Here is a 20,723-nt window from a genome sequence, read left to right on the forward strand (position 1 = left end):
CTTTTCACACATACACTGAGAATGGGTTTTATCCACTGGAAAAGGTGCATAACTGTGCTTTTCTTTCTCTCCCCATTTCTTTTTGCTTTGTCCCAGTGCTCAGGCATCACTCAGCATGTGTCTGTTGTGTATCTACATGTCACATTAGCTCCTTGAATCAGTCGTTTACTCTAGGAGGGGCCCTGTTGAGGGTCCGCTATCGTCATGAGGCTGGGTGTGGTGACACATCCTTTCTCTCCGCCCCGAGGTGTTTGTGTAGCCCAAATAACGCGGGAGTGCATGTGTTTGGGTCTCGTCCGACTTGATCACTCACACATTTTATTAATTTAGAATCAATCCCATCACTACTTCACCATCAGTAACGCCTTAGTATTCAATCAGTTTGTTGAAAACACAATGAAACCCAAAACACTCCTCTAGATTACGTTACAAGCAGCTGGCAGTAGAAGTGAAAGCACATTGCACGATGCAAAATAGGATGGCGTGCGCGTTCTCGGAGCTCCTGCGCTGCGGCAGTTGCCAGGGGAGATAGGAGGGGAGGGGTTTTGATTGGCTGAAGTGGGCCTGTTGCCATGACGACGGCAAGGGGTTTGGTAGCGTTGCCGTGCCGTGTGTGATCTGCGCGCTGCGTGTATGGAGGAAGCAGCTGCTGATCTGATCTCTGACATTGTGTGAGACAGACATCTGAATAAACTGCGCACAGACGTGTCTTTAAACATACCGCACCGAGGCACGCCGTGCATGATTGTAAGTATTTGATCGATTTTTTTGGTTTTTAATTTACAGTAATTAAATAGTGTTTGGCAGGATACGGCTTCTGTTTCGAACAAGCTAAAAGTAAATGTGGTCAAGTGACTTTGCTTAGAGCAGCCAGCATGGCAGATCAAGCGACAGCATGTGGCCAGCTAGCTAATGTTAACGTTACTTCACTCTGTTCTCCGGACTCGAAGCTCGAAGAATGGACAGGGATATGTACGGCTTCTAAGAATGGTTATCGTTTGATATGTGGACATAGAGCTGCTGTAATATTCTGGATAGTTAAAATGTTATGCTAACGCTAGCAGCAGATTTACCTTCACTGACCCATCGAGCGACCGCTAACGCTACTTTGCCTCACGCTCGTGTTGGGTGAGCTAACGTAGGTAACGTTACGGCTTGTGAACTTACTTCTAATTAAAGCCAAACAAAATGTAATGAACTAAGCGGAGGTATGATACTTCGTAACGACTCCCTTGTGTCGGGAAGTGTTGTGCAATTCTCCACGTCATTACGTGTAACTTTGTATTCCTCATTGTGTTGCTGGCTGTGGTTGCTTGTGAATGTAGTCTTGAGACCGTGGTGTTTCATGCCACAGTGTCTCTAGCATTAGCTACAAAGCATATTAGTTTTCCTTGCTAACAGCACTTTCAGTTTATCTTTTCCACTCGCTCGGTCACAGCGTTTTATTAAATGTGTTTGGTTGTCGTATCGTTTCTCAAGTTGAAGTAGACAGCGATATTAAATCAGTTTTTGATGGCGTTCATTTAAGACACACACCTTCCCCTGTTATAAATAGATTAATATTTCATGGTATATATCGGCAATAGCAGAGGTTGGGAGGCTACACTGGGTAGCTGAGCACATGATGTAATGGATTATCACAAGATTGTCCCAGATACAGAGTGCTCTACAAACAATGTCAGAGTGTAGAAAAAATATCTCTGTTTAATCCAGTTGGATATACTTTATATGTAGTTGTTCCTGAATAGAGCTTAATACACTTTTATTCCACATGTCTGCCCCTGTAGTCTCTTCAGTGTTACCTGACAGGTGTGCTATTTACTTTGCTGGACGTACTTCATCTAAAATTCAGGTTTCCGTGTATGTTTGGAAAAAGTGATGGGAAAAAATATTTTCCTTTGTGAGGTTATGATATTAATGTAGACTGACGCTCCTTTTTTCTTCTCGATTGACAGTTGTTAAAGCCCTGGTGGTAAATAGAAGACAAAGGCAACAGGAACTTAAGGGACAGAAAAAAGACAACAACAACAAAAAAAAGAAACAGATGTTGTCAGTCTGCCATTATTTTATTGCCAGAATCTCCATGGTCGTGTTGTAGGTCAAACCATCTGTTGTCTTTGCTGTTGTTTGTAGTCCTAGCATGTTTCTACTCCCCTACATGTTGATATGTACAGAAGCCTCTGAAGGGTAAGTACCTTTGCCTCCCAGAATAGATGAGGGTCTGCTAACTTTACTGACATTCATTTCTATAAATAAGACTTGTCGTAACCCAGTGATGCAGTTATTGCTGACGTGAAATGGCTTTAATAAGTGCAAGGATAAGAAATATTGTTGGTAGAGTTGAATTATTGTTGGTTGTGCGCCATTATAAGCTTATTTGAATTGCTGGAATAGGCCTCTAAGACATTGTATTTACCACAGATGGCATTACTCCATGAGGTTTGACATACTTTTCTTCCTTAACAAGAGGTGAAATACAGGTGAAGTAGGAGACAGACTGGCCAGTGTTTGTGAATATTCTGGTCTTTTCTAATGGGTCTATTCACAGAGGACAATGCTTGAAAAGGTATCTGGCAGACTTGAGAGTCAAATACTTTAACTGATGATAACCTGAAAATGAAATTTACAACTAGCTGATGTGACAATCGCTTACATGAGTCATAGTATCATTTGATGTCTTGTCATATAATCCTGACAGTAAACCCTAGGGGTATTGGCCTGCTTGTTACAGTCATTTAATTAGATAAGAGCAAAGTCGAGACTTTTATGTTCTCATTTAAAAAAACATTTTTCAAATGAGTAATGCTCAGATTGTCTCATACTTCAATGTTTTGACTATACTAGTAAAGATTTTATTTGACATTATTGAGATATCTTACACCAGATGAGCACAGTAGTAGACACAGTATCAAATATATCTTGAGCAACTCTTGAACCCTTGAGAGTGCCACATTTCATTTTTACTACTTGGTAAACACACTGGTGCCACTTTTCTGAGAAGTTGTTCCGATGTACAGTACTGGTGACAGAAAAGGAGGATGTATAATAACAGTGAAGCAACTTGACAAAATAGACTACCGCACCACAACATTTCAATCAATTGAATTTTTACATTTTAAATCCAATGGAGTTCTGTTTTCCTGTTCACACTGAATATAAAACATTTTAATACAAAAATGGCTTGGTAGTGCATTGCAGCTTGTAGCTGTTACCCTCTTTCCAAGCAAGCATGGCACAGAATCTGCAGTTCAAAATGGTGGTGTAGCCATGTAATCAGTCTTATCACAGAATTGTGTACTCTGACCGAGGGCAAAGGATAGGTTGTGTCCTCTAAAATCCACTATGTTCTTTGTGGTTACATGAGTGACTTGTTTTAAATTCTTTACAAAAGCTGACCAATGTGGCAGAAACATTTTGGATTGCTTGACACAGTCTAAACCTGGTCTCTGGCTGAACAGAGAAGCTCACAGCTTTATAATCTACTGTTCTCTGAAAAACCTGTAATTATCAAGTCATTTGTGACTTTGATTTTACTGGCTGTTTTAAATAGTTAGATTAGTGTAAAGGTTGAGTAATTTGATGATTGTCAGAATAGGGAAGTTGACAGTATTTTCTCACTTGAAGTGACTGTTTCTATGATTTGTGTGCATTGTAGTGTTTCAAAGCTGAAAATAGTTTAAAATAAATCCATGTGCCATGAATGAAGTGAAAGTAGACAAGCTTTATATTTTTTAAATTGTTAACCAAAGGAAGTCTTCATATTCTGTCATTTTATAAAGAATGTGCTGCTTTCCCTCTACCCCCGTTATGAGGGTTGGTAAATTGAACAATCACATATCACATATCTGAGATCAGTCACCAATCAGTGAGCTCCAGCACTGACTGCTGATGCTGACCTATCTAGCTTGTGGAGGGGACTGCCTTGTGCAGTTTTGTGGTGGTTGGCTTTAATGATAGAAGCTGCTCATGTGTGTTTCTTGACCCACTCACAGCCCCTGTGTGTTTTTGAAGGAGGGACGTCCCCAGGAGTATGTGCTCCTCTGTTGTCTCAGGTCTGTGACATTCTGCTAATCAAACATAGGTGGTAGCTGAGAATTTGAGATGCAAATGAAAACGCCTGTAGAAGCATGCTTACACTCATACTGTCTCCTTTCTTTTTCTCTGGTTATGGTTTTGCTTTCCTGTGCTGTTCAGATGATCAACTTTTTGTGATGTTTCACATCATTTAGCGTCTCCTGAGAGATCAGGGTACAGCTAAATGGCATCTATTTTTATCCCATAAGCCTTCTGCTTAACAGCTGTCACTATTTTACAAACTAGGGTCAACTTATTGTAGTTAATGTCATGACCAACAAAAAGACAGAACAGGTTGAGATTTAGTCCAGCAAATCTAAAAATACACAGTGTGTGAATGTTTCCAGTAATTGTTTTTTCATCTCTTGATTGGTGGCCATTGTTGTTCAATGAAAATGTAAAAGTTTAGAGTTTCTACCTCAGTTTTTCCTCTTCTTAGACTGCCATTGTATGTGAGTATTTACAGAAGTTGCATTTGGGCATTGTGTTGTGGCGCCTCTCCCTCTACTCCAGTTATTGTTTTGCATTTCTTGATTGGTCACAGGGGTTATGCATTGACCCCTCCTTCTCCTCCCTTCCCCTCTCTAACCCCCTGACTGTCCCTGTCTCATTTCTGATGCGGCGGACTCAAGACACAGCCCATTAGGGCCCGCCTCATTGAAAACAACAGTGATGTGACCATTTCCTTGATTGAGAGAAAGGAAGAGGGAAACATGGCTGTGTCCTGTGTCACAATGGGTCTTTGTCTTGTCACCCCTTGCTGAATTACCAGGATTTATTTAATCGATGACAGTATGACAACAAAAATGCAGACAATTCAGTTTACCAAGACTTTGGAACCAGTGCCAACTGAGGTGCCACAGAACCTCACCAATTAAGTGCTCAGTTGTAATACAGTATCGTCATTACAACAGCACTGGTTAGGTGTTTGCCCAAAGCCAAATGTAAACATGTAAACTAATGTTATCATACAGTGTTATTTGAAAGATAGTTTTACATTGGGATCTGTTTATGAAACAATCCACCAACACATGAATAAGTACAAAGCTGCATTTACTAGAGCATGTCTAGAGCTTTGCTATTTTTAAAAAACTGGCAGTCATCAGATCACCATGGTGATTTATTGCCAAAAAAAAAAAAAAAAAAAAATCAGTTAGATTTAATTTAATTTGAGTAGAAGATGTAGCAGAGGCCACTTGTATGGCACTAAAATGTGTTTACATTCTTGAAAACCAAAAAAACAGAAATGTATTTTATGTTTTTACCACAGTTCCTCTGATTTCACCAAGCTGCCCTGTTTTCATTGCAACAAATTTGCTGTATGTAAAAATGTTTTTAAGTGAAAAATATGATTGTATTAAAAACAAAATTAGGTACTAAGAAATTAATGTATACACACCCCTAACAACATAGCACGATTAAAAATAATACGTGAGTTTACAATAAACAGCTTTATAATGATTTGTACCTTGTTATTCAATAATTTAAATATTGAAACGGAACATAAACAGAAGTGAGTGAAAGACAAATATCACAGGCTGTAATGTAACATGCCAACAGCCAACCCTTCAGTGCTGTCAGAATAACGCACACAATGTGTTGCCTGTCTTTATGTTATTTTACTGCCACTTAAATAGATGCTTCAGATGCTTCAGGAAATATTTTCACTCTTTGAAATCAAGGCACTTCCACCTGTCTTTATGCTGTTTCCTCTAGGTGTTTTGCAGGAGCCCTGTTTTCCCACTTGTAGTTAGTCTGAGTTTGCTGTAATTCTGACATGAAGGTTTTTGACACTGGTTTCTGCTTGTACACAAAATTTAACTATTTTACTACACTTGTAGTATTTACATGGTAAGTAATCTCTTACATAGCACATTCCTGCAAGGGCTTATGTTGAAACTTTAGCTGAGCTCCAGATATACAGGAACTTAAGGATTTGGACATTAGTGCACAGACACAAAGCAAATGTTCTGGCAATTTGTGCTGTTTTTGGTATTTGGAAGTATATGAGGTTGTTGCTTACATTGAGTGGTGGTGAGTGTTTGTACACTGAATTTACAGCCACATGACCCAAGAGATAAGGTTTCAGCATTGGTTGGGGGCCGACATGTACTTTGGAAGGCCTCACCTCTATTTACAGTCAAAGTAGCAGTGCAGTATGTTTCAGTTTTGAAAACTCTGTGCTGGAGTTAATGTTTCAGATGAACATCACAGTATACACTGTTTTGTTTGCTTGTTTTCCCCTAACTGTTAAATGATTGCAGCAGTCAATACATTAGGTTTGGCTCAGGGTGTCAGCAGTCTATGAGCTACATGCTGGTGGAATTCATAGATTGCCAGAGTAAATAGTGCTGCTTCAATAAATGCTACCTCGCTACTCGAGTCCACTGTTTTGGTGCAGAACAGGCCTAACTGTCTTTGTGTGAAGTCTGAATTTGTTTTCTGAAAATGAACTTCCTCAACAGGCAGGAGGTGTTTCCTTCCCTCCCGGTCCTCTGTTTGAAACTGTGAGGTGAATACTGAGCACTTCTGAAACATGACTAGAGCAAAAACAACTGCTCCTTTGTATGAGTCAAGTGCGGGGCCAATTGTAATGCTTTGTGCAAGTTTTTTCTTTTTGCTCTTTCACCTCAGACACCAAGTAGATCGTTTTAATCCATTGAGTAGTTTTATTTAAAAATGACTCATTTACACATGCTTTAATAGTACCCTGATTAGCCTACACATTAATGGATGCTTTTTTGTTATGACATAATTTGACCTCTGATAAAATAAAAGACTGCCACTTGGCTACCTTGCTCTGGAACAGCCTCTTTCTCTCCCTCCCTGTCTCTCCCACTCTAACTCAGCCCCCCTTTGTCTCATTCACAGTTTCAGAGCTCCAGCCAGACTGGGTAGTCACCTAAATATCAGTTAGGGTTTCAAATAACAGCCCTCGCCATGGGGCTATGCGACACACCTTTGTGTATTTATTACAGAGGTGTAACTGGTTTGTGTCAAGTGCTTTATTTCTTGTGAAGAGGGTGTGGCATGAGTAAATCAAGGCAGTTACATACATTATCTGTAGAGTTTTATTCTGAAATCTTGTCTTGTGAATTATATGGAAATAATGGTCTGAATGCAATATTTTACGAGTATTATAAATGTATGGCCTTAATGGCACTTAGTCAGTAGTGCCATGACATCCAGGTTGGCTGTGGCCTTTCCCACTGCTCTTTGTCAGACAGGTTTGTGGAGAACAGCAGCAGACTGCTGGCCTCAGCATTTTCCGCCTGTATTGATCTCCCCACATTAGCTCTCTCTTCATGCACAGACATGAGCACAATTGCTTCCCTTACAACACTGGCTGCCGTGGCAACTGAGTCCTGATCGTGAGATTCGCTCCCAGAAAACATCTCAAACCAGAACCTCTTCATTTTGATGCTGCTATCATCTCCCTTACATTCCCCCGTACATATTTGACACATCAACGGCTTGATTTGCCACTTAAAGCTATCTCCATATGTCTTTGTGTATTTTTGAATAGGCTAAGTGCTTAACAGGATAAAAGAGCAGTTTGAAAGGGGGGAAAATGTGCCTTGGCACCTGCTGTTAGTGCCTGCCTGTTTGCACATGAATATGATGAGGCTGGCGGTGCGCTGTGCTATTTTAACTTGCAGATGAGCCCATCAGGTCAGCACCATTGCAGCTTTGGTGTATTTTCAAGGATGAGCTGCAGTCAACAGGCCAGTCCGGCTTATTAGCTCCCTCTCCCCTCTCCACTCTTTACACACTAACGTCCCATTATTCATCGTGTTCCTAGCCGCCTCTCTTTGATGCCTTTTCATAAGAGCAATGATAACTGCGATCATTGCAACAGCAGTGGTAATTGACCAGCTGCAATCATGGCAAAACACTTCCTGTGTTTGGCTGGATGCAAGGCAGCTTTCTCATCCGTCCACCCTGCCTCTGTTGATATTCAAATGACCGGCTTCTGGAGGAACTACTCAAAAGAGGATAAGCGCTCTCTGGCATCCAAGGGCCCAGCTGAGAGGTCAGGCCTGTGAAGATGGACTGAGGTGAAGCTCTCTTGTGCTTTTAAGGTTAATCAGTGGTCTTACACTTTACCCAGGCCATGACTTCTTTTCATTTTCCGGCCACACAACTGAATCAAGTTCACAGTCATTCATGAGCTGTTGAAGAAGAAAGGACAACCATGTGGAGTAAACAACTGACTCTGGCTTCAGAAAACACTTCAGCCGCACCTTAATCAAATGAAGACCTGAGGCATTCATAGCCTTTTTTTTTTGCCACACCTGTGTTAGCTTGTGGTTTAGTATGAGCTAAATGTTTGTCATCAGCATGTTTTGGGTTACAGTCATGGATTTAGACTTGACTTAAACTCACAAAGACAGCCCAAAGTAGGGCTCCTGAGTTGATCAGTCAGCTGCATTAGCTTCCATTTAATTATATTTTGAACCAAGTCTGATTCAAAATCCTTGTCAAGTGCACCCTCACTCATCCTCTCTATCTCACTGCCTTCAACAGAATTAAATATACAAACGCTTTGTAAAAATCAGCCCTTAACTGTAGCTAAACATTTCAGAAGACATTTCATCAGAAGAGCACACACAGCTGAATATAGTCTGAAATAGATTTTAGAAGGATAAATGATAATTTCCTCCAAAACTATAGATTTCTCTCTCTTCTTGAGATCCTCTCTATTTGTAAATTCATTTAGAGTAGGAACCTGTCATGTCAAAAAAAAATCTTTTTGTGTTTTGGTCTCTTGAGCAGAGATTTTCTTTAAAACACAAATGGGCAGTTCTCTTGCTGCCTGACATATCTCATTGCTCTACTTTGCTGAGAGCTGTGATTCATCCTAGACTAGGGATAACTTACATAGCCTACCTCACTACCAACTGAGTCTCAGCTGGCTCTCTCTCTCTCTCTCTCTCTCTCTCTCTCTCTCTCTCTCTCTCTCTCTCTCTCTCTCTCTCTCTCTCTCTGTCTTCCTCTCAGTCTCTTGGTCCCTCTTCCACTGTTTCTGCCTTGCTCTCTTTCTGTAAAAAGGATTTCCCTATTGTTATGTCTCTTCCTATGTTTGCTCTGCCTGTCCCTTTGCCTTTGGCCTGGAAAACTCTTCTACTTACTTCCTTTTTGCTGGTGATCAGAATCACACAAGTACTTGTGGTACACACGGACATGTCTGTGGTCCTGATAAATTAAAACACAAACAACTGAGGATTGACGGGTAGAATACAGGACAAAATGTAGTTAACATGACGTCACCTATAGAATGGACAGAAGGTATGCTTTTAAGGCTGGAGATATCATGATCCTGGATTTAGAAGTCACCCGGTCTGTCTGCTGTATGTTCCTCTCCTCATTGAGAGTCGAGTGGTCATTTTGTAAATGCATGTCTCCTTCTCCCCCCTCCTGTCCTTGCTGACCAGCTTTGACAAACTGATTTGTGTGTGTGTGTGTGTGTGTGTGTGTGTGTACTCTTCCTCTCTTGTCTCGCCCACTGTGCAAACACTCTCAAGTTTGACCCAGTTCTTATCTTATCACAGAAATTAAAAGATATGCCTATCCCCCATGTTCTGTGTGCTTTTACCTCTCGAACCTACCGAAGCTTGCTTCCTCCTTGATCTGGATCCAGAGCATCCAGGACCAGAACCCGGGACATCTGGTGTCCACACATGGGTGCAGCAGGAGTATTTTGTTACAGCGTAGCTGCCCAGTGGTCGTCCATGGATGAGCCAGCCAGCATGGATTACTTATTTTCCCATTGACTCTTGTTTGTGGGATTTCTGCTCTTAATTGAAAGAACCGCATGGTTGTCATGGTGACACCCAGGACATAAAGCTTGTTGTGAGCTGAGCCAAAGAGTGATCTCTTTGTGCTTTTGGCCTCACCAATCAGTGTACATAACCATAGCAAAATAATATAAATCTTTGTAGGCAGTATTTAGTGAAATATTCAATATTTGGCTATGATGACTGGACATATCTCTTTTTGTGCCTGTATTTATAAACATGCATAAGTCATTACATTAGGTTCAACTAAAACTTTGACAGGATCACTTCTGTTGTATAAGATGACATGCTTCGTCTGAGCTCAGGTTAAAAAAAAGTATTATTGTCTTATTAATAATGGTACTTCAGTGGAATTAGCTAATGATATAGGGCTTTTGGCAATATTGAATTTCCCAGCGCTGTTCAATGACTGACAACTTCTGGGGCTGCAGCCTCTTTACACTACTTAATCTGGCATGTGACAAATTGAGACTTGATCTTGGTTGAATGCAGATCAGTCTGTAAGAGCCATCCACTCTGCAAGATGGAGGCTTTCCACTCATTCCTGCAGTCAGTGGATGGTTTCATGCTCATTTACACGTAACGAGCAGCTGGGTCTCGTCTGAAACGAGGTGGGCGTCGAGGAGTGGAGCCTTAAGTCGCTTCAGTTGCTTGAGAGGACCTCCTCAAAGCTCCTCGGCTTGAGTCAAGAGGGGGTGGGGGGGGGCTGAGAGCCTCTCCGTCCTCACCAGTCGTGGAGGAGAGGGACAGTGAGAGGGTCAGGAAGTGCAATAGAGGCAGACAGGCACAGCTATAAGGGGTGTGCCCTCAGGGGAAACTTAAGAAAACAAGGTCAACGCTTGGAAGAGCACATCATTCCAACATGCCACATCCAGTTATTTCAACTCAACTTTGTTTTGAAGTCTAGTCACCATCAAAACTGTGATTTTGTCTATATGCATTTGTCTATATAAGCTGTTCAATATTAACAAGTTCTTCTTCTTTTCTCTCACTGTCTCCAGACCTCTTTGATTTAATGGGTCCAATCATTGGGATGTCACCAGATAAGAAAACGGAAATTCCGGGTATGCAAGAGGAGCGGACGGGGCTCAGAGGTGTTTGTGGTGTAGGAACACTGCCTGAGGCGGAGTGCGCATCCAGTCCGCTGGCAACCAGCGTGGATCGTACTGGCGGCACTGAGGATGAGGAGCTCACCAACCTCAACTGGCTCCACGAGAACTTGCTTCAGAACTTCACTTTGGGGGGTCCCGAAGCTCAGCCCAGTGGCAGCCCCCTTTTCGACATAGAGGGAGACTACGGGTCCAGCCAGGGCCCATCATCCTCCTCCTCATCCTCGTCACACAGCAGAGGCAGGGAGCGGGACTCGTTGAAGTCGAAGCCACCTTTCTCATTTTCTCTGCTCATCTACATGGCCATTGAGCAGTCTCCCAGCAAGTCTTTGCCTGTTAAAGAAATCTATGGCTGGATTCTTGAGCACTTCCCCTATTTTTCCAATGCTCCCACTGGCTGGAAGAACTCAGTTCGTCACAACTTGTCCCTGAACAAATGCTTCCGCAAGGTTGAAAGGAGTTTGGGAAAGGTAGGTTAGCGCACCGCCTCCTAACTTTAATACACCTCACACAGACTTAAACCTAGAAAACTGCACTGTTTAATGTATGCGTCCTGAAACTGTTGTCATCTGTATACCCTGATGATATGATACCAAAATTTCCATAGGCCAACATTTGTCTGCAAAACACTGTTTGTGAACAGTGTGTTGCAGCGCGAAGCTGCAGCGGGGCTCATGTGACACTGTCTGGGACTGTAACACTGCCGCAGGAACCTCTGACTCTGCTGCGATAAGGGTGGAATCCAGTCAAGGTCGCAGATACTCCTTCAGAGGAAATGCAAACACAGCACACTAAGATAGGACTTTATCTCCCAAAGCACTATAAGGTAGTGCAACTGTTTTAACCGGGGAGAGAGGCATCCCACGGTTGGAAACCTCAACGTCACACTGCGAGAAGGAAGCAAGCGTGTCCTAAAGTGTAGACATGAGTTTGTAGGAAGAATCTTTGTCAGCCTATTTCTGGCAGAATTATGTTTCACTCATGCTCATTTGTGTTCCTACATAGAGAGGGGGGAAAATAGAGAAGTTGGCCATCTCATATGCACATGCTTGTGACAAAAGGTTAAACACATCCTGTATATCCTGCCCAAACATTCTTGTGAAATGAATAGTGAGTGAAACGCTTCTTGTGAAATTGTTAATGTATTTCCCAGTGGCTGCACTTTCCATTTAGCTTTCCAGCCTTGTTGTGTTGAAAAATGTGGTGAGGGACAGAAGAGAGAAGTGGCACTTTCTGAAAACATGGTTTCTTATGTATAGCATAAGTAAGACGTTATCAGCACTGTGGGAGTGCGGTTTGATGAAATTTGATTGATAGTAGCCCGGTAACATAAACAAACACCCCTGAGAGTACGTTTGTCAGACCTGTATATGCAACCTAATTTGCATGCTGTAACTGATGCAGGGAGTGACATGATGGTAGCCATATTGAGCTTCAGTATGAGTTCAGACTTGTGACCGGTAGAGCCCGTGGTGCCAAGGCTGTGCCTGGCTAAGACCTGATATTTTCCCACCACGGGAGGGAATGGTGGTTAGCACTCAGCGAGTGGCAACGCGGTGCAGTGCAGGCCGCTCAGCGTGCAGGTGCACAGCGTGAGCCCTTCGTCTGCTGAGAGACCAGCACCAGTTTCACATGACACACTAGCTGGTGGTTTCCGTTGCCATGGAGACATTTCCTTCTTCCTGCATCAGGGCTGGTTGGTAATCTGAGTCAAGGTTATTCTCCTCCCTCCCTCCCTCCCTCCCTCGCACTATTCTCCTCCCAGACTGGGCAAGAATACGCCACCATCAGATAAAGTGACAGTTAACACACTCCCGCACACATCACCAACAGACAGATTCATTCCTGGCACAGTGCTGCGGAGCAATTATTTCCTCCTCCTGCTAAAGCTGTTGTGGAATTCTTACTTGTGTATTTGCTGTTTTGTTTATGACGTAGTGCTAAGAACTATTGCTTTAAAGTTTTTCGCAAAAACAAGACTTATAACAATATTAATGAAATGTGACAGATCACTATGCTGATTTCTGTGCAGTCTTCTGTATCACAGATCAGCTGAGAATTTTCTGAATGTAAGCTCTTTCACAAAAAATCTGTACACCAATTAGATGGACTGAAAGTAGAATAATTGCCACAAGAGTTAACTTTTTTCAATATTGTTGTTTTTTTTTCAATATTAGAATAAGCATATTTTGTATAAAAGGTGCTATGAGGCTTAATGTTGAAAAGAGTGTAGGAGTGCACCCATAAGGCAGTGACAAAGACTGCAAGCTAGCAGACATCAAGTAAACAATGCAGGACTCAACACAATCAAACATTCTGCTTTGCAAACACCTTATTTAAACATAGGTTTTGTTTGTTTGCTAGAAAACTCCACAGGGATTTTGTCCAAATATAATCCGAGAACCAATAAAAATAATATCTAATTGAACCTATGGTAGTTCTGTAACACATTTATCCACGGTCAGAAATCAGGACTTTTTCAATATAAGAATTTTGAGAGTTACTGTAAATAAAGATTCCTGTCACAGTTTGTTGCCTCAAGTTTCAGGCAAGTTCCTTAATTTTGAGTGAAGCAGTCTGACTGTCTCTGCTCTTTCCTACAGGCCAATGGAAAAGGTTCTCTCTGGTGTGTTGACCCCGAGTATCGCCCCAACCTGATTCAAGCCCTTAAGAAGCAGCACTTCCCTGCCGCACATGCCTTCTGCACACCACCCGCCTCCCCACCCAGGTAAACCAGCATCACTCGTTCTCTGGATGTTATGAATTATGGGTTTGTATTGGCACAGCAGCTTTTGTGTTAAAATAATATTACCGTAGTTGCAGTGTTAGCAAAACACATATTCTGGGGGTCTGTATGTCTTGTTAAATAACTGAAAGTTTTGACTTTTCTGTACATCTCCTTGGCAATTCAAAATCTGACCCTTCATATTTTCTTTACCTTTCACAGTGCCTCCTCACCCCCTCGGCATCTCTTTCTACAAGGCTGCTCATTCAAAGGTGAGACTGAAGCAAACTTGATACGTACAAGAATCTGAAGATGTCCAGAAATTCCAATCAGTGCAGGTTTTTTTTTAGCTTGTGTTTGTGCAGTATTTTGATTATGTTGCCTTTGCACATTTCAGCCCCAAAACATTCAGCATCACCGTGTTTTTACCCTCAACCCTTGGTTTGATTTGTTGCTTTCAAGTCATTGATGCCTCATGTAGACCATAATGTTGAGAGCTTCCAGTCGATGTCTCAGCCCCCCCCCCGACCCTCCCCTGCCTCTTGGATTTGTAACCTTGACGACAGGCAGAGGTTCTGCTGGTGCTGAGTGTCGAGCACTCAGTCTCACTGTAATCATTAATAATTTAGAGCCCCAGAAGTGAGCTATGAGGCTTTTAGACACTTTGTCAGGTCTGAAAAGATTGGATGCACTCTCTCAATATCAGTGGCTAGAAAATATCCCCTGGTTTGTTTCAGTGAATCTTCTGCATATCCAGTCCATTCAGTAAACATCGACTGGGTCAGTGTGTCTCTAGTTTAAAATGACTGAAGGAGCCCAGTTCTCACAGTCCTAGTAGAGATGCCATGCTACCATGCTTTCACACCTTAGGACTGACCATCATGCATGTTCTCTCCTCTTCCAGAGTCTGACATTGATGCTGCCACTGCCATGATGCTCTTAAACTCTGCCCCTGGGCACCACGTTGACCCATGTAAGAGAATCCACAAACTGCCATACTTTCACCTATCTTCCAACTCTTTGTCTCCTACCCCTGACATACCACCCTGTCATTGCTTAACTCTTCTTTTATTTTGCGTGCTTTAATTTGTAATGTGTACGTCACCAGTTCTTACAAGCAAAGTTTGGTTCTTTCGCAGGAAATGTTTCCAGAGCAGTACTCGTACCTGACAACATACATTTTCTCCTGTAGAAGGCATATCATAGGAATAGTTCAACATTTGGAAAATACTAGAATCAGTAGATGGTTATTAAACTGTCCCTTTATCATATAATTGAAAATGTTTTTAGAGAATATTACAGCAGCTTAAGGCAGTTTCAGAAATTATTGTCAAAGTTCATGATCTTTCTACATGGTTAATTAATTTCCTGTTTTTTAAAAAATGTAATTAATACTATTGTTATTGCTTATACTTAAGATTAGATTAGAATTTATTTAGCCTGTACTTAGTTCATTTGATTTGTTGCCAGCAAAAGCCCCCAAGGACCATTTAATGTGAGTGGGTTTCCCCATCTATGTTGATTCTGCTTTAACATGCATGCAGCAAGATATTTTTAAATCAGGTTTTCCCTTTTGGCCCAAGACCAGTCTTAGTTCTGCTTTATACATGTAAACAAAAGAAGCTAAAGCTGCAGTGTGTAGTGCACTGTGTCTGATTTCTGCTTTTTCTTATCCAGAAAAGAAAAACAATAGCAAGTTTACTGTAAAGTTACAATAAGATTTACTTACTGTAAGTCACAACCTACTTACCCAGCTAGTTTGTATTTTATGACTATAACGAGGAACATTTGACATGCTGTAACAAGCCTGTAAAATCTCCCTTTGCATTTGAATGTATACTCATCACTCTGTCCATCTTCTGCTCTCCTCAGGCAATTCTGACAGCCCACTGGACCTCTCCAGACCTGACTCTGTTCTGGTGAGCAGTGATCCAAAGCAGGACCACAATTACAGCAGCGTAGCTCTGCAGCGCTGCTCTTCCCGCTCCTCCTCCTCGTCTCTTTCCTCCCTGGACGAAGGAGGCTGTGACCGCAGGCAGTCCCGCCGCGCTGGCAGCGAGGGCTTCCACAGTGACGAGGACTCCGACCTCTGGGACGAGAGGGGTGTCCACCAGACTTCTCGACGTCCGCCCGCCATCAAGTGGCCCGCAGGCAAGAGGGCACGGCGTGAGGTGAAGCCAGAGCTGGATGAGGAGCTGAAGGAAGCCGCCGGCTCCTTGCTGCACCTCGCTGGTATACGCAGCTGCATGGAGGGCTCCAAACGTACTGTCAAGAGCACAAAACTTAACAGGAAATGAAGATTTTTTTTTTTTTGCCCTCATCAGACTCCGGACCCTGTGAACCCTAACCTCTGACCCCTGATCGTGTGTCCCAGTGTGCCTCCTTCTCCTTATCTGATCGTTCATTGGCCATTTTGAGCCTTTTTTTGTTTGGGAATATCCCTGTCCAACAAAACAAATGGCAATAGTATCGTTCACACAGGAGAACAAAGCCATATAGAGACTTTTGTAACTCGGGGGTAACTGCTGGGGGTGGGTGTTTGGGGCTATGGAGAACCATCAAGATACCTATCCAAAATGACCTGCCTGCTTCTGTTGGATTAGGAGATTGCGATTCAAGAATTTTTCTCTGAAAGACAAAGTGGGAAAAGCTGAAGGTTTTATAACTCAAAGCGTTGCATGCTTCCTCCTCAAACCTGTATCCTCTTCCAAGTGAACCTATTTATGAAGCGAATGAGTGCATGTTTGTAACAGACAAAAACTAACCTCCTGGTGTTCATCAGTTTCTCTTTGTGCTAAAGAAAAAAAATGCCACTGTTTTGAAAGGAATTCTTGCTCTATGAACCCTCTTGTAAGAGAGATGCAATAATTAATCCACAACCTTAACTTTTTGACGTTACTTCATGGTGGCATTTTTCAGAGTTGAGTATGCTAGTTAAACTTTCCAATTAAGAGAACGAATGGAGTAGTATTATGATCTTGTTATACGATAAACTTATCACACAGGAGCTCTGGCTCTATTTCAGGATTAGCAAGATGTGGAAATAGTATTACTCTGCCACTGCCAAATTTAGTTGCAAAGTTAGCTATACTACTTCGCTCAGTTTTGTGCGGCCATTACAGTGCTATACGAATGAAAGCTGTTTTCTTCTTTTTAATTCACTGTCAATCCCCTTCATTCATCAGTGTGTTTTTGACATTTGTTGTGCAGACAAAGAACATGTAGTCACATGTTTGGTGATGGCTGAGGCAAAGTGAACATCTGCCACATATTGCCAGATGTTCTCTGTGTTCATAGGTTATCCTCCATAGATTTTTATTTTATTTTTGTGGGGGTGTGTGTGTATCATAGTGCATGTCGACTTCAGCCTAAACCTGAGATGATGGTCACAACAGAAAAGAGTTTGAAATGGTCAAACTCTTTTTCTTCTACTGACAAAGTAGTCATTTTACTCTGATGACTACGACTGACAGGTCTCCTCGCTGTATTGTAGGGCTGCTTGGTGCTCTGCTTGCTTCTCGTCCTTTTGAATGCAGAGCTGGTTAATGGTCAGAAACAGGAGCAGAGAGCAAATTACTACAGCTTCTTGCTCCATTATTTGGGTTTGCAGTTGATTATACCTCTGTGTGTTCTCCTTGACTTAATTTTTTTTTTTTCTTATTCTCTGCTGGCTGATCCTGTGGCCAAGCTCACTAACAACTTGAGGGAAGGTGTGTTTGCTTTGGTTCAAATAAAGATCCAGAGCTTAGAGCATATTCAAATGCAAAGAGGGAGAAGGGGACGATGCAGTTGTGGCCAGAGAGAAGTGGATTTTGTATGTGCAGTCGCAGGCGAGATGTTGAAGACCTGTGCTGCTGCTCTCATGTTGTGCCCTCGATTCTGGCTGGCCACTAGTGCTTCGTTCTTCCTCCTAGAACAAAATAAGGAAGTGCACACTCTCTTCTCAAGCTGTGAAATGGAGTGTTTATTGTCAGTTGATTGCATGCAGTTCACTGAGGGGAAGTTGCGAGCCACTTTTGTAAAAGGCCAATATTCTCATCTGAGCTTTTAAAAAGGCTGCATACTCGCAGCACACAATACAAGGTAGCATGGAACCGCACAAAGCTAACAAACTGAAAACGATATTATTCTTCCCACAGTACCAGATCACATTGTGTCACAGTGACTTAGTATAGCATGCATGGTCAGTGCCAAACATTTTCTTGTGCCACTGATGTAAAACTGAAAAAGGTCATGGCCACTGTATTCCCCTGCTGCCACAATGTAAATGTGATTTAGAGCAACAGTGCCCTAGTTTTCTGAATCATCTTAACAGGAAATGGGAGAGGACTCTGGTCAGTACAGTGACTTAACCAATCTTTTGGTTTATATTTGTCGCTTTAGAGTGAGAACTGTTCTTCCAGAGTAAGCTTCAGTTCTCAGAAGTAATACTTGCATACACTGGTCTTGTTTAGCTGTGAAAAAGAGAACAAATTATTGTTCATTAATCATCACCTTATTTATGACATTAATTTATGGGATTATTGAATGCATACTCTATCAAACGCTGGTCATTTGAAACAAATGATTGAGCACATTTATTTTTCTCCCTCTGTGAACCCCTCTTAATAAGTATTTTGTTTTTCTCCTTGTTTATTTTTCAGCAATACACTTTTTTCCTTTCACTATGTTATAGTGATTAAATATGCCAATGTCTTTTGTCTTTAGAGCGGGTGTTTTTTTGTTTTTTTGTTTTTTTTCATTTTAACCATGACTGCCAGGTTTTCTTGATGTTTTGTTTTGCTTTTTGTTAGATGGATAGAAGACAGTTGATTAACTTTGATCCTGAAATATTTTGTTGCCAAAATTGATGTACAGCTGGGGTTTCAAATTTAAGATGGACACATTCCCCATGTACTGTAGAAGTTCTTTGAAGCTAATTTAATCATTTTTACATTTGTCACATGTATGGTTTATGTTTAGATATTATGACTTAGTAGTCATCAAGATTAGCTCTCGATCTCCATCACAGATACAAATCTGTAATGAAAAATTACTGCCACTCATAACTCAAGCTTCCAGGTATTGTTATGGGATGTTTAAATGTTTTGAATAATTCTGAAAACTGGATCAGACTAAGTCAGTCCTCATGCTGCTGCTGCTGCTGCTGTGTAGTTTCAGACCTACATTTGCAAAGAAATTATGGAGAGACTTGTAGAGGAAAATCTCACTCATTCTTTCTGTAGCACTTGCAAAGGAAATGTTGTATTGGTCTCAAAGTGACACTGAGTCAGTGAGTTGATCTGTGGACGAGCTACCTAAACGTTTTGGGGTCCCAGGAATTAAAAACCCAGTTGCTTCATTGCTCAGCAGCTGTTATTGAATACTGATTATGTGATTCTCTAAATTCTGTTGCAGTTCCTATGGGTATGATGAACATTTTGTTGCATTTGACAAAGCTGCCAACCCAGTATCAGTTTGTGTCAGTTGTCTGCCATGTCTATTAGACCGACACACCTTTTGGTTTTTGTATGCTAACCTCTGTTGATAAAATGTTTATAAGATTTATTTTCGCCAAAGATATGCAATTGCATTATATATGGTATTACAAAATATTAATAAAAACCTGTTCTTGTTATTGCTGTGAAGTATCTTTTTGTTCTAGTTTGAGCTGCAGCTCAGCTTTAACTTTTTATCACCGCAAATAAGACTTGACATGTTTTTTGCCCTCCAAACTCTCCTCCACAACAGAAGAATGCCATCACGTTACATTAGTCGCCTACATTACCTAAATTTTTGATCAACATTGCCACCTGCTGTGAAGGCCACATTGTAGTTATTAATGCCTTTTCTTCAGAATAGCTACCTCTGCATGTGGCTGGTCTCTCAGTTTTCACATAATCATGTTACAGCTGGCAAATATTTCCCACCAAGTCCAGCAGTTCAGTGCCATTTTGACTGCACAAGCTGTGTTCAGCACCACGTGTGGCGGCTCCACCACACTTTTCCTTTTTTGGCTGCATGTCTTTTGAATGCACCAACATGGCAGGCTGCCAGAAATGCACCTCACATTAATGTAGATTCCAGGGCTGTGCCAGTGATGGATGCATCATCAGATGTCCTCTACGACACTCTTCGCTGTAAGTTAATTAGTCATGGAGGACTGTGGGATGAACACAGTGTGACCCTGAACAAGGGCTCGTCTGACTAGCCTCAGGCCCATTGGCACAGCTCTATTGTTCAATAGAGTCCTGTGTGTCGACTGGAAGAGGGGGGCTTCTCCCTACTGACTGCCTCAATTCAGCTGGAAATCAGAGCAGCATCACCTCCCCCCCTCCCACACGGCCCTAGCAACCACGCCACGCCGACAGTTGCCAGGCAACCAGACAATGCTGGAGCCACTGGCTGTGGTGTGCGTGTGAGAGTTTGTGTTTAGCCTGTATGCATTTAAGATCAGGACTAGTGAGACAGCAGCAGAGGAAATGTCTTTCTTTGGTACAAAACATTCAGCCCTTCTGTGAATACTTTGCATGTTGCAAATTTTAATAGCTGACAGAATAAGAACTCAACAGTTACAATTTCTTTAAAGAAACAGTGATACTCTTTGGTGAAAATATAAAGAGATTATTATGGATTAGGTGAAATTAATCATGTAGGATTTGAGCAGTGATGGCTGCATTAGCAACATGTCGTTTCACTTCTAGTCTAAACCAGGTCATGTGCGTTTTAAAGGGAAATCTCAGAGACTATCCCTCAGAGCGCCACAACCTGCTTGTCATTTTCTGACCTTGTTTTTGTTAATGCAGCCCTTACCAGACTCAAACTCTGCAGTAAATAATTTATCAGTGACATCACATTGCTTAATTGTAAATGGCATTAGGTCTCTTAATGGAAAGTTAAAGGGAGAGGAAAGGATGTTATAATGATAGCAGTATCTCCATTTTGGTTTCATACTGAAATCACATTCAGACCTTTTTATAATTGCTTGTACAATACAGATGTACAAATAGGTACAATGTATTACAGAATATTTTAAGG

The 20,723-nt window shown here is 41.7% G+C and overlaps 1 protein-coding gene across 3 annotated transcripts; it reads left to right on the forward strand.

Annotated features, from left to right (window-relative positions):
* Positions 1-582: 582 nt before the first annotated feature.
* Positions 583-19,323, forward strand: foxn2a (forkhead box N2a). 3 transcript variants are annotated; one of them, XM_018693028.2, is made up of 7 exons: positions 595-747; positions 1,956-2,187; positions 10,874-11,451; positions 13,585-13,709; positions 13,929-13,978; positions 14,611-14,679; positions 15,579-19,323. In XM_018693028.2, exons 3-7 carry the CDS (start codon positions 10,888-10,890, stop codon positions 16,001-16,003), a joined length of 1,233 nt encoding a protein of 410 aa, XP_018548544.1. In that variant the 5' UTR covers positions 595-747; positions 1,956-2,187; positions 10,874-10,887; the 3' UTR covers positions 16,004-19,323. The 3 variants fall into 3 exon arrangements, with proteins under 3 accessions (XP_018548543.1, XP_018548544.1, XP_018548542.1); XM_018693027.2 differs by lacking the exon at positions 1,956-2,187 and having other exon boundaries at positions 583-747; XM_018693026.2 differs by lacking the exons at positions 595-747; positions 1,956-2,187 and adding an exon at positions 3,639-4,052.
* The last annotated feature ends 1,400 nt before the right edge of the window (positions 19,324-20,723 follow it).

The sequence above is a fragment of the Lates calcarifer genome, linkage group LG16_LG22, assembly GCF_001640805.2.
Source record: "Lates calcarifer isolate ASB-BC8 linkage group LG16_LG22, TLL_Latcal_v3, whole genome shotgun sequence".
Lineage (NCBI taxonomy): Eukaryota > Metazoa > Chordata > Actinopteri > Centropomidae > Lates > Lates calcarifer.

What these genes read in the sequence shown, in the direction of transcription:
- foxn2a (XM_018693026.2), top strand. Translation starts at nt 4,031, where the DNA reads ATGTGCTCCTCTGTTGTCTCAG. An exon ending in ACAAGGCTGCTCATTCAAAG is followed by an intron (nt 13,979 to 14,610) that starts GTGAGACTGAAG and finishes CTCCTCTTCCAG; the next exon opens with AGTCTGACATTGATGCTGCC. An exon ending in TGGGCACCACGTTGACCCAT is followed by an intron (nt 14,680 to 15,578) that starts GTAAGAGAATCC and finishes TGCTCTCCTCAG; the next exon opens with GCAATTCTGACAGCCCACTG.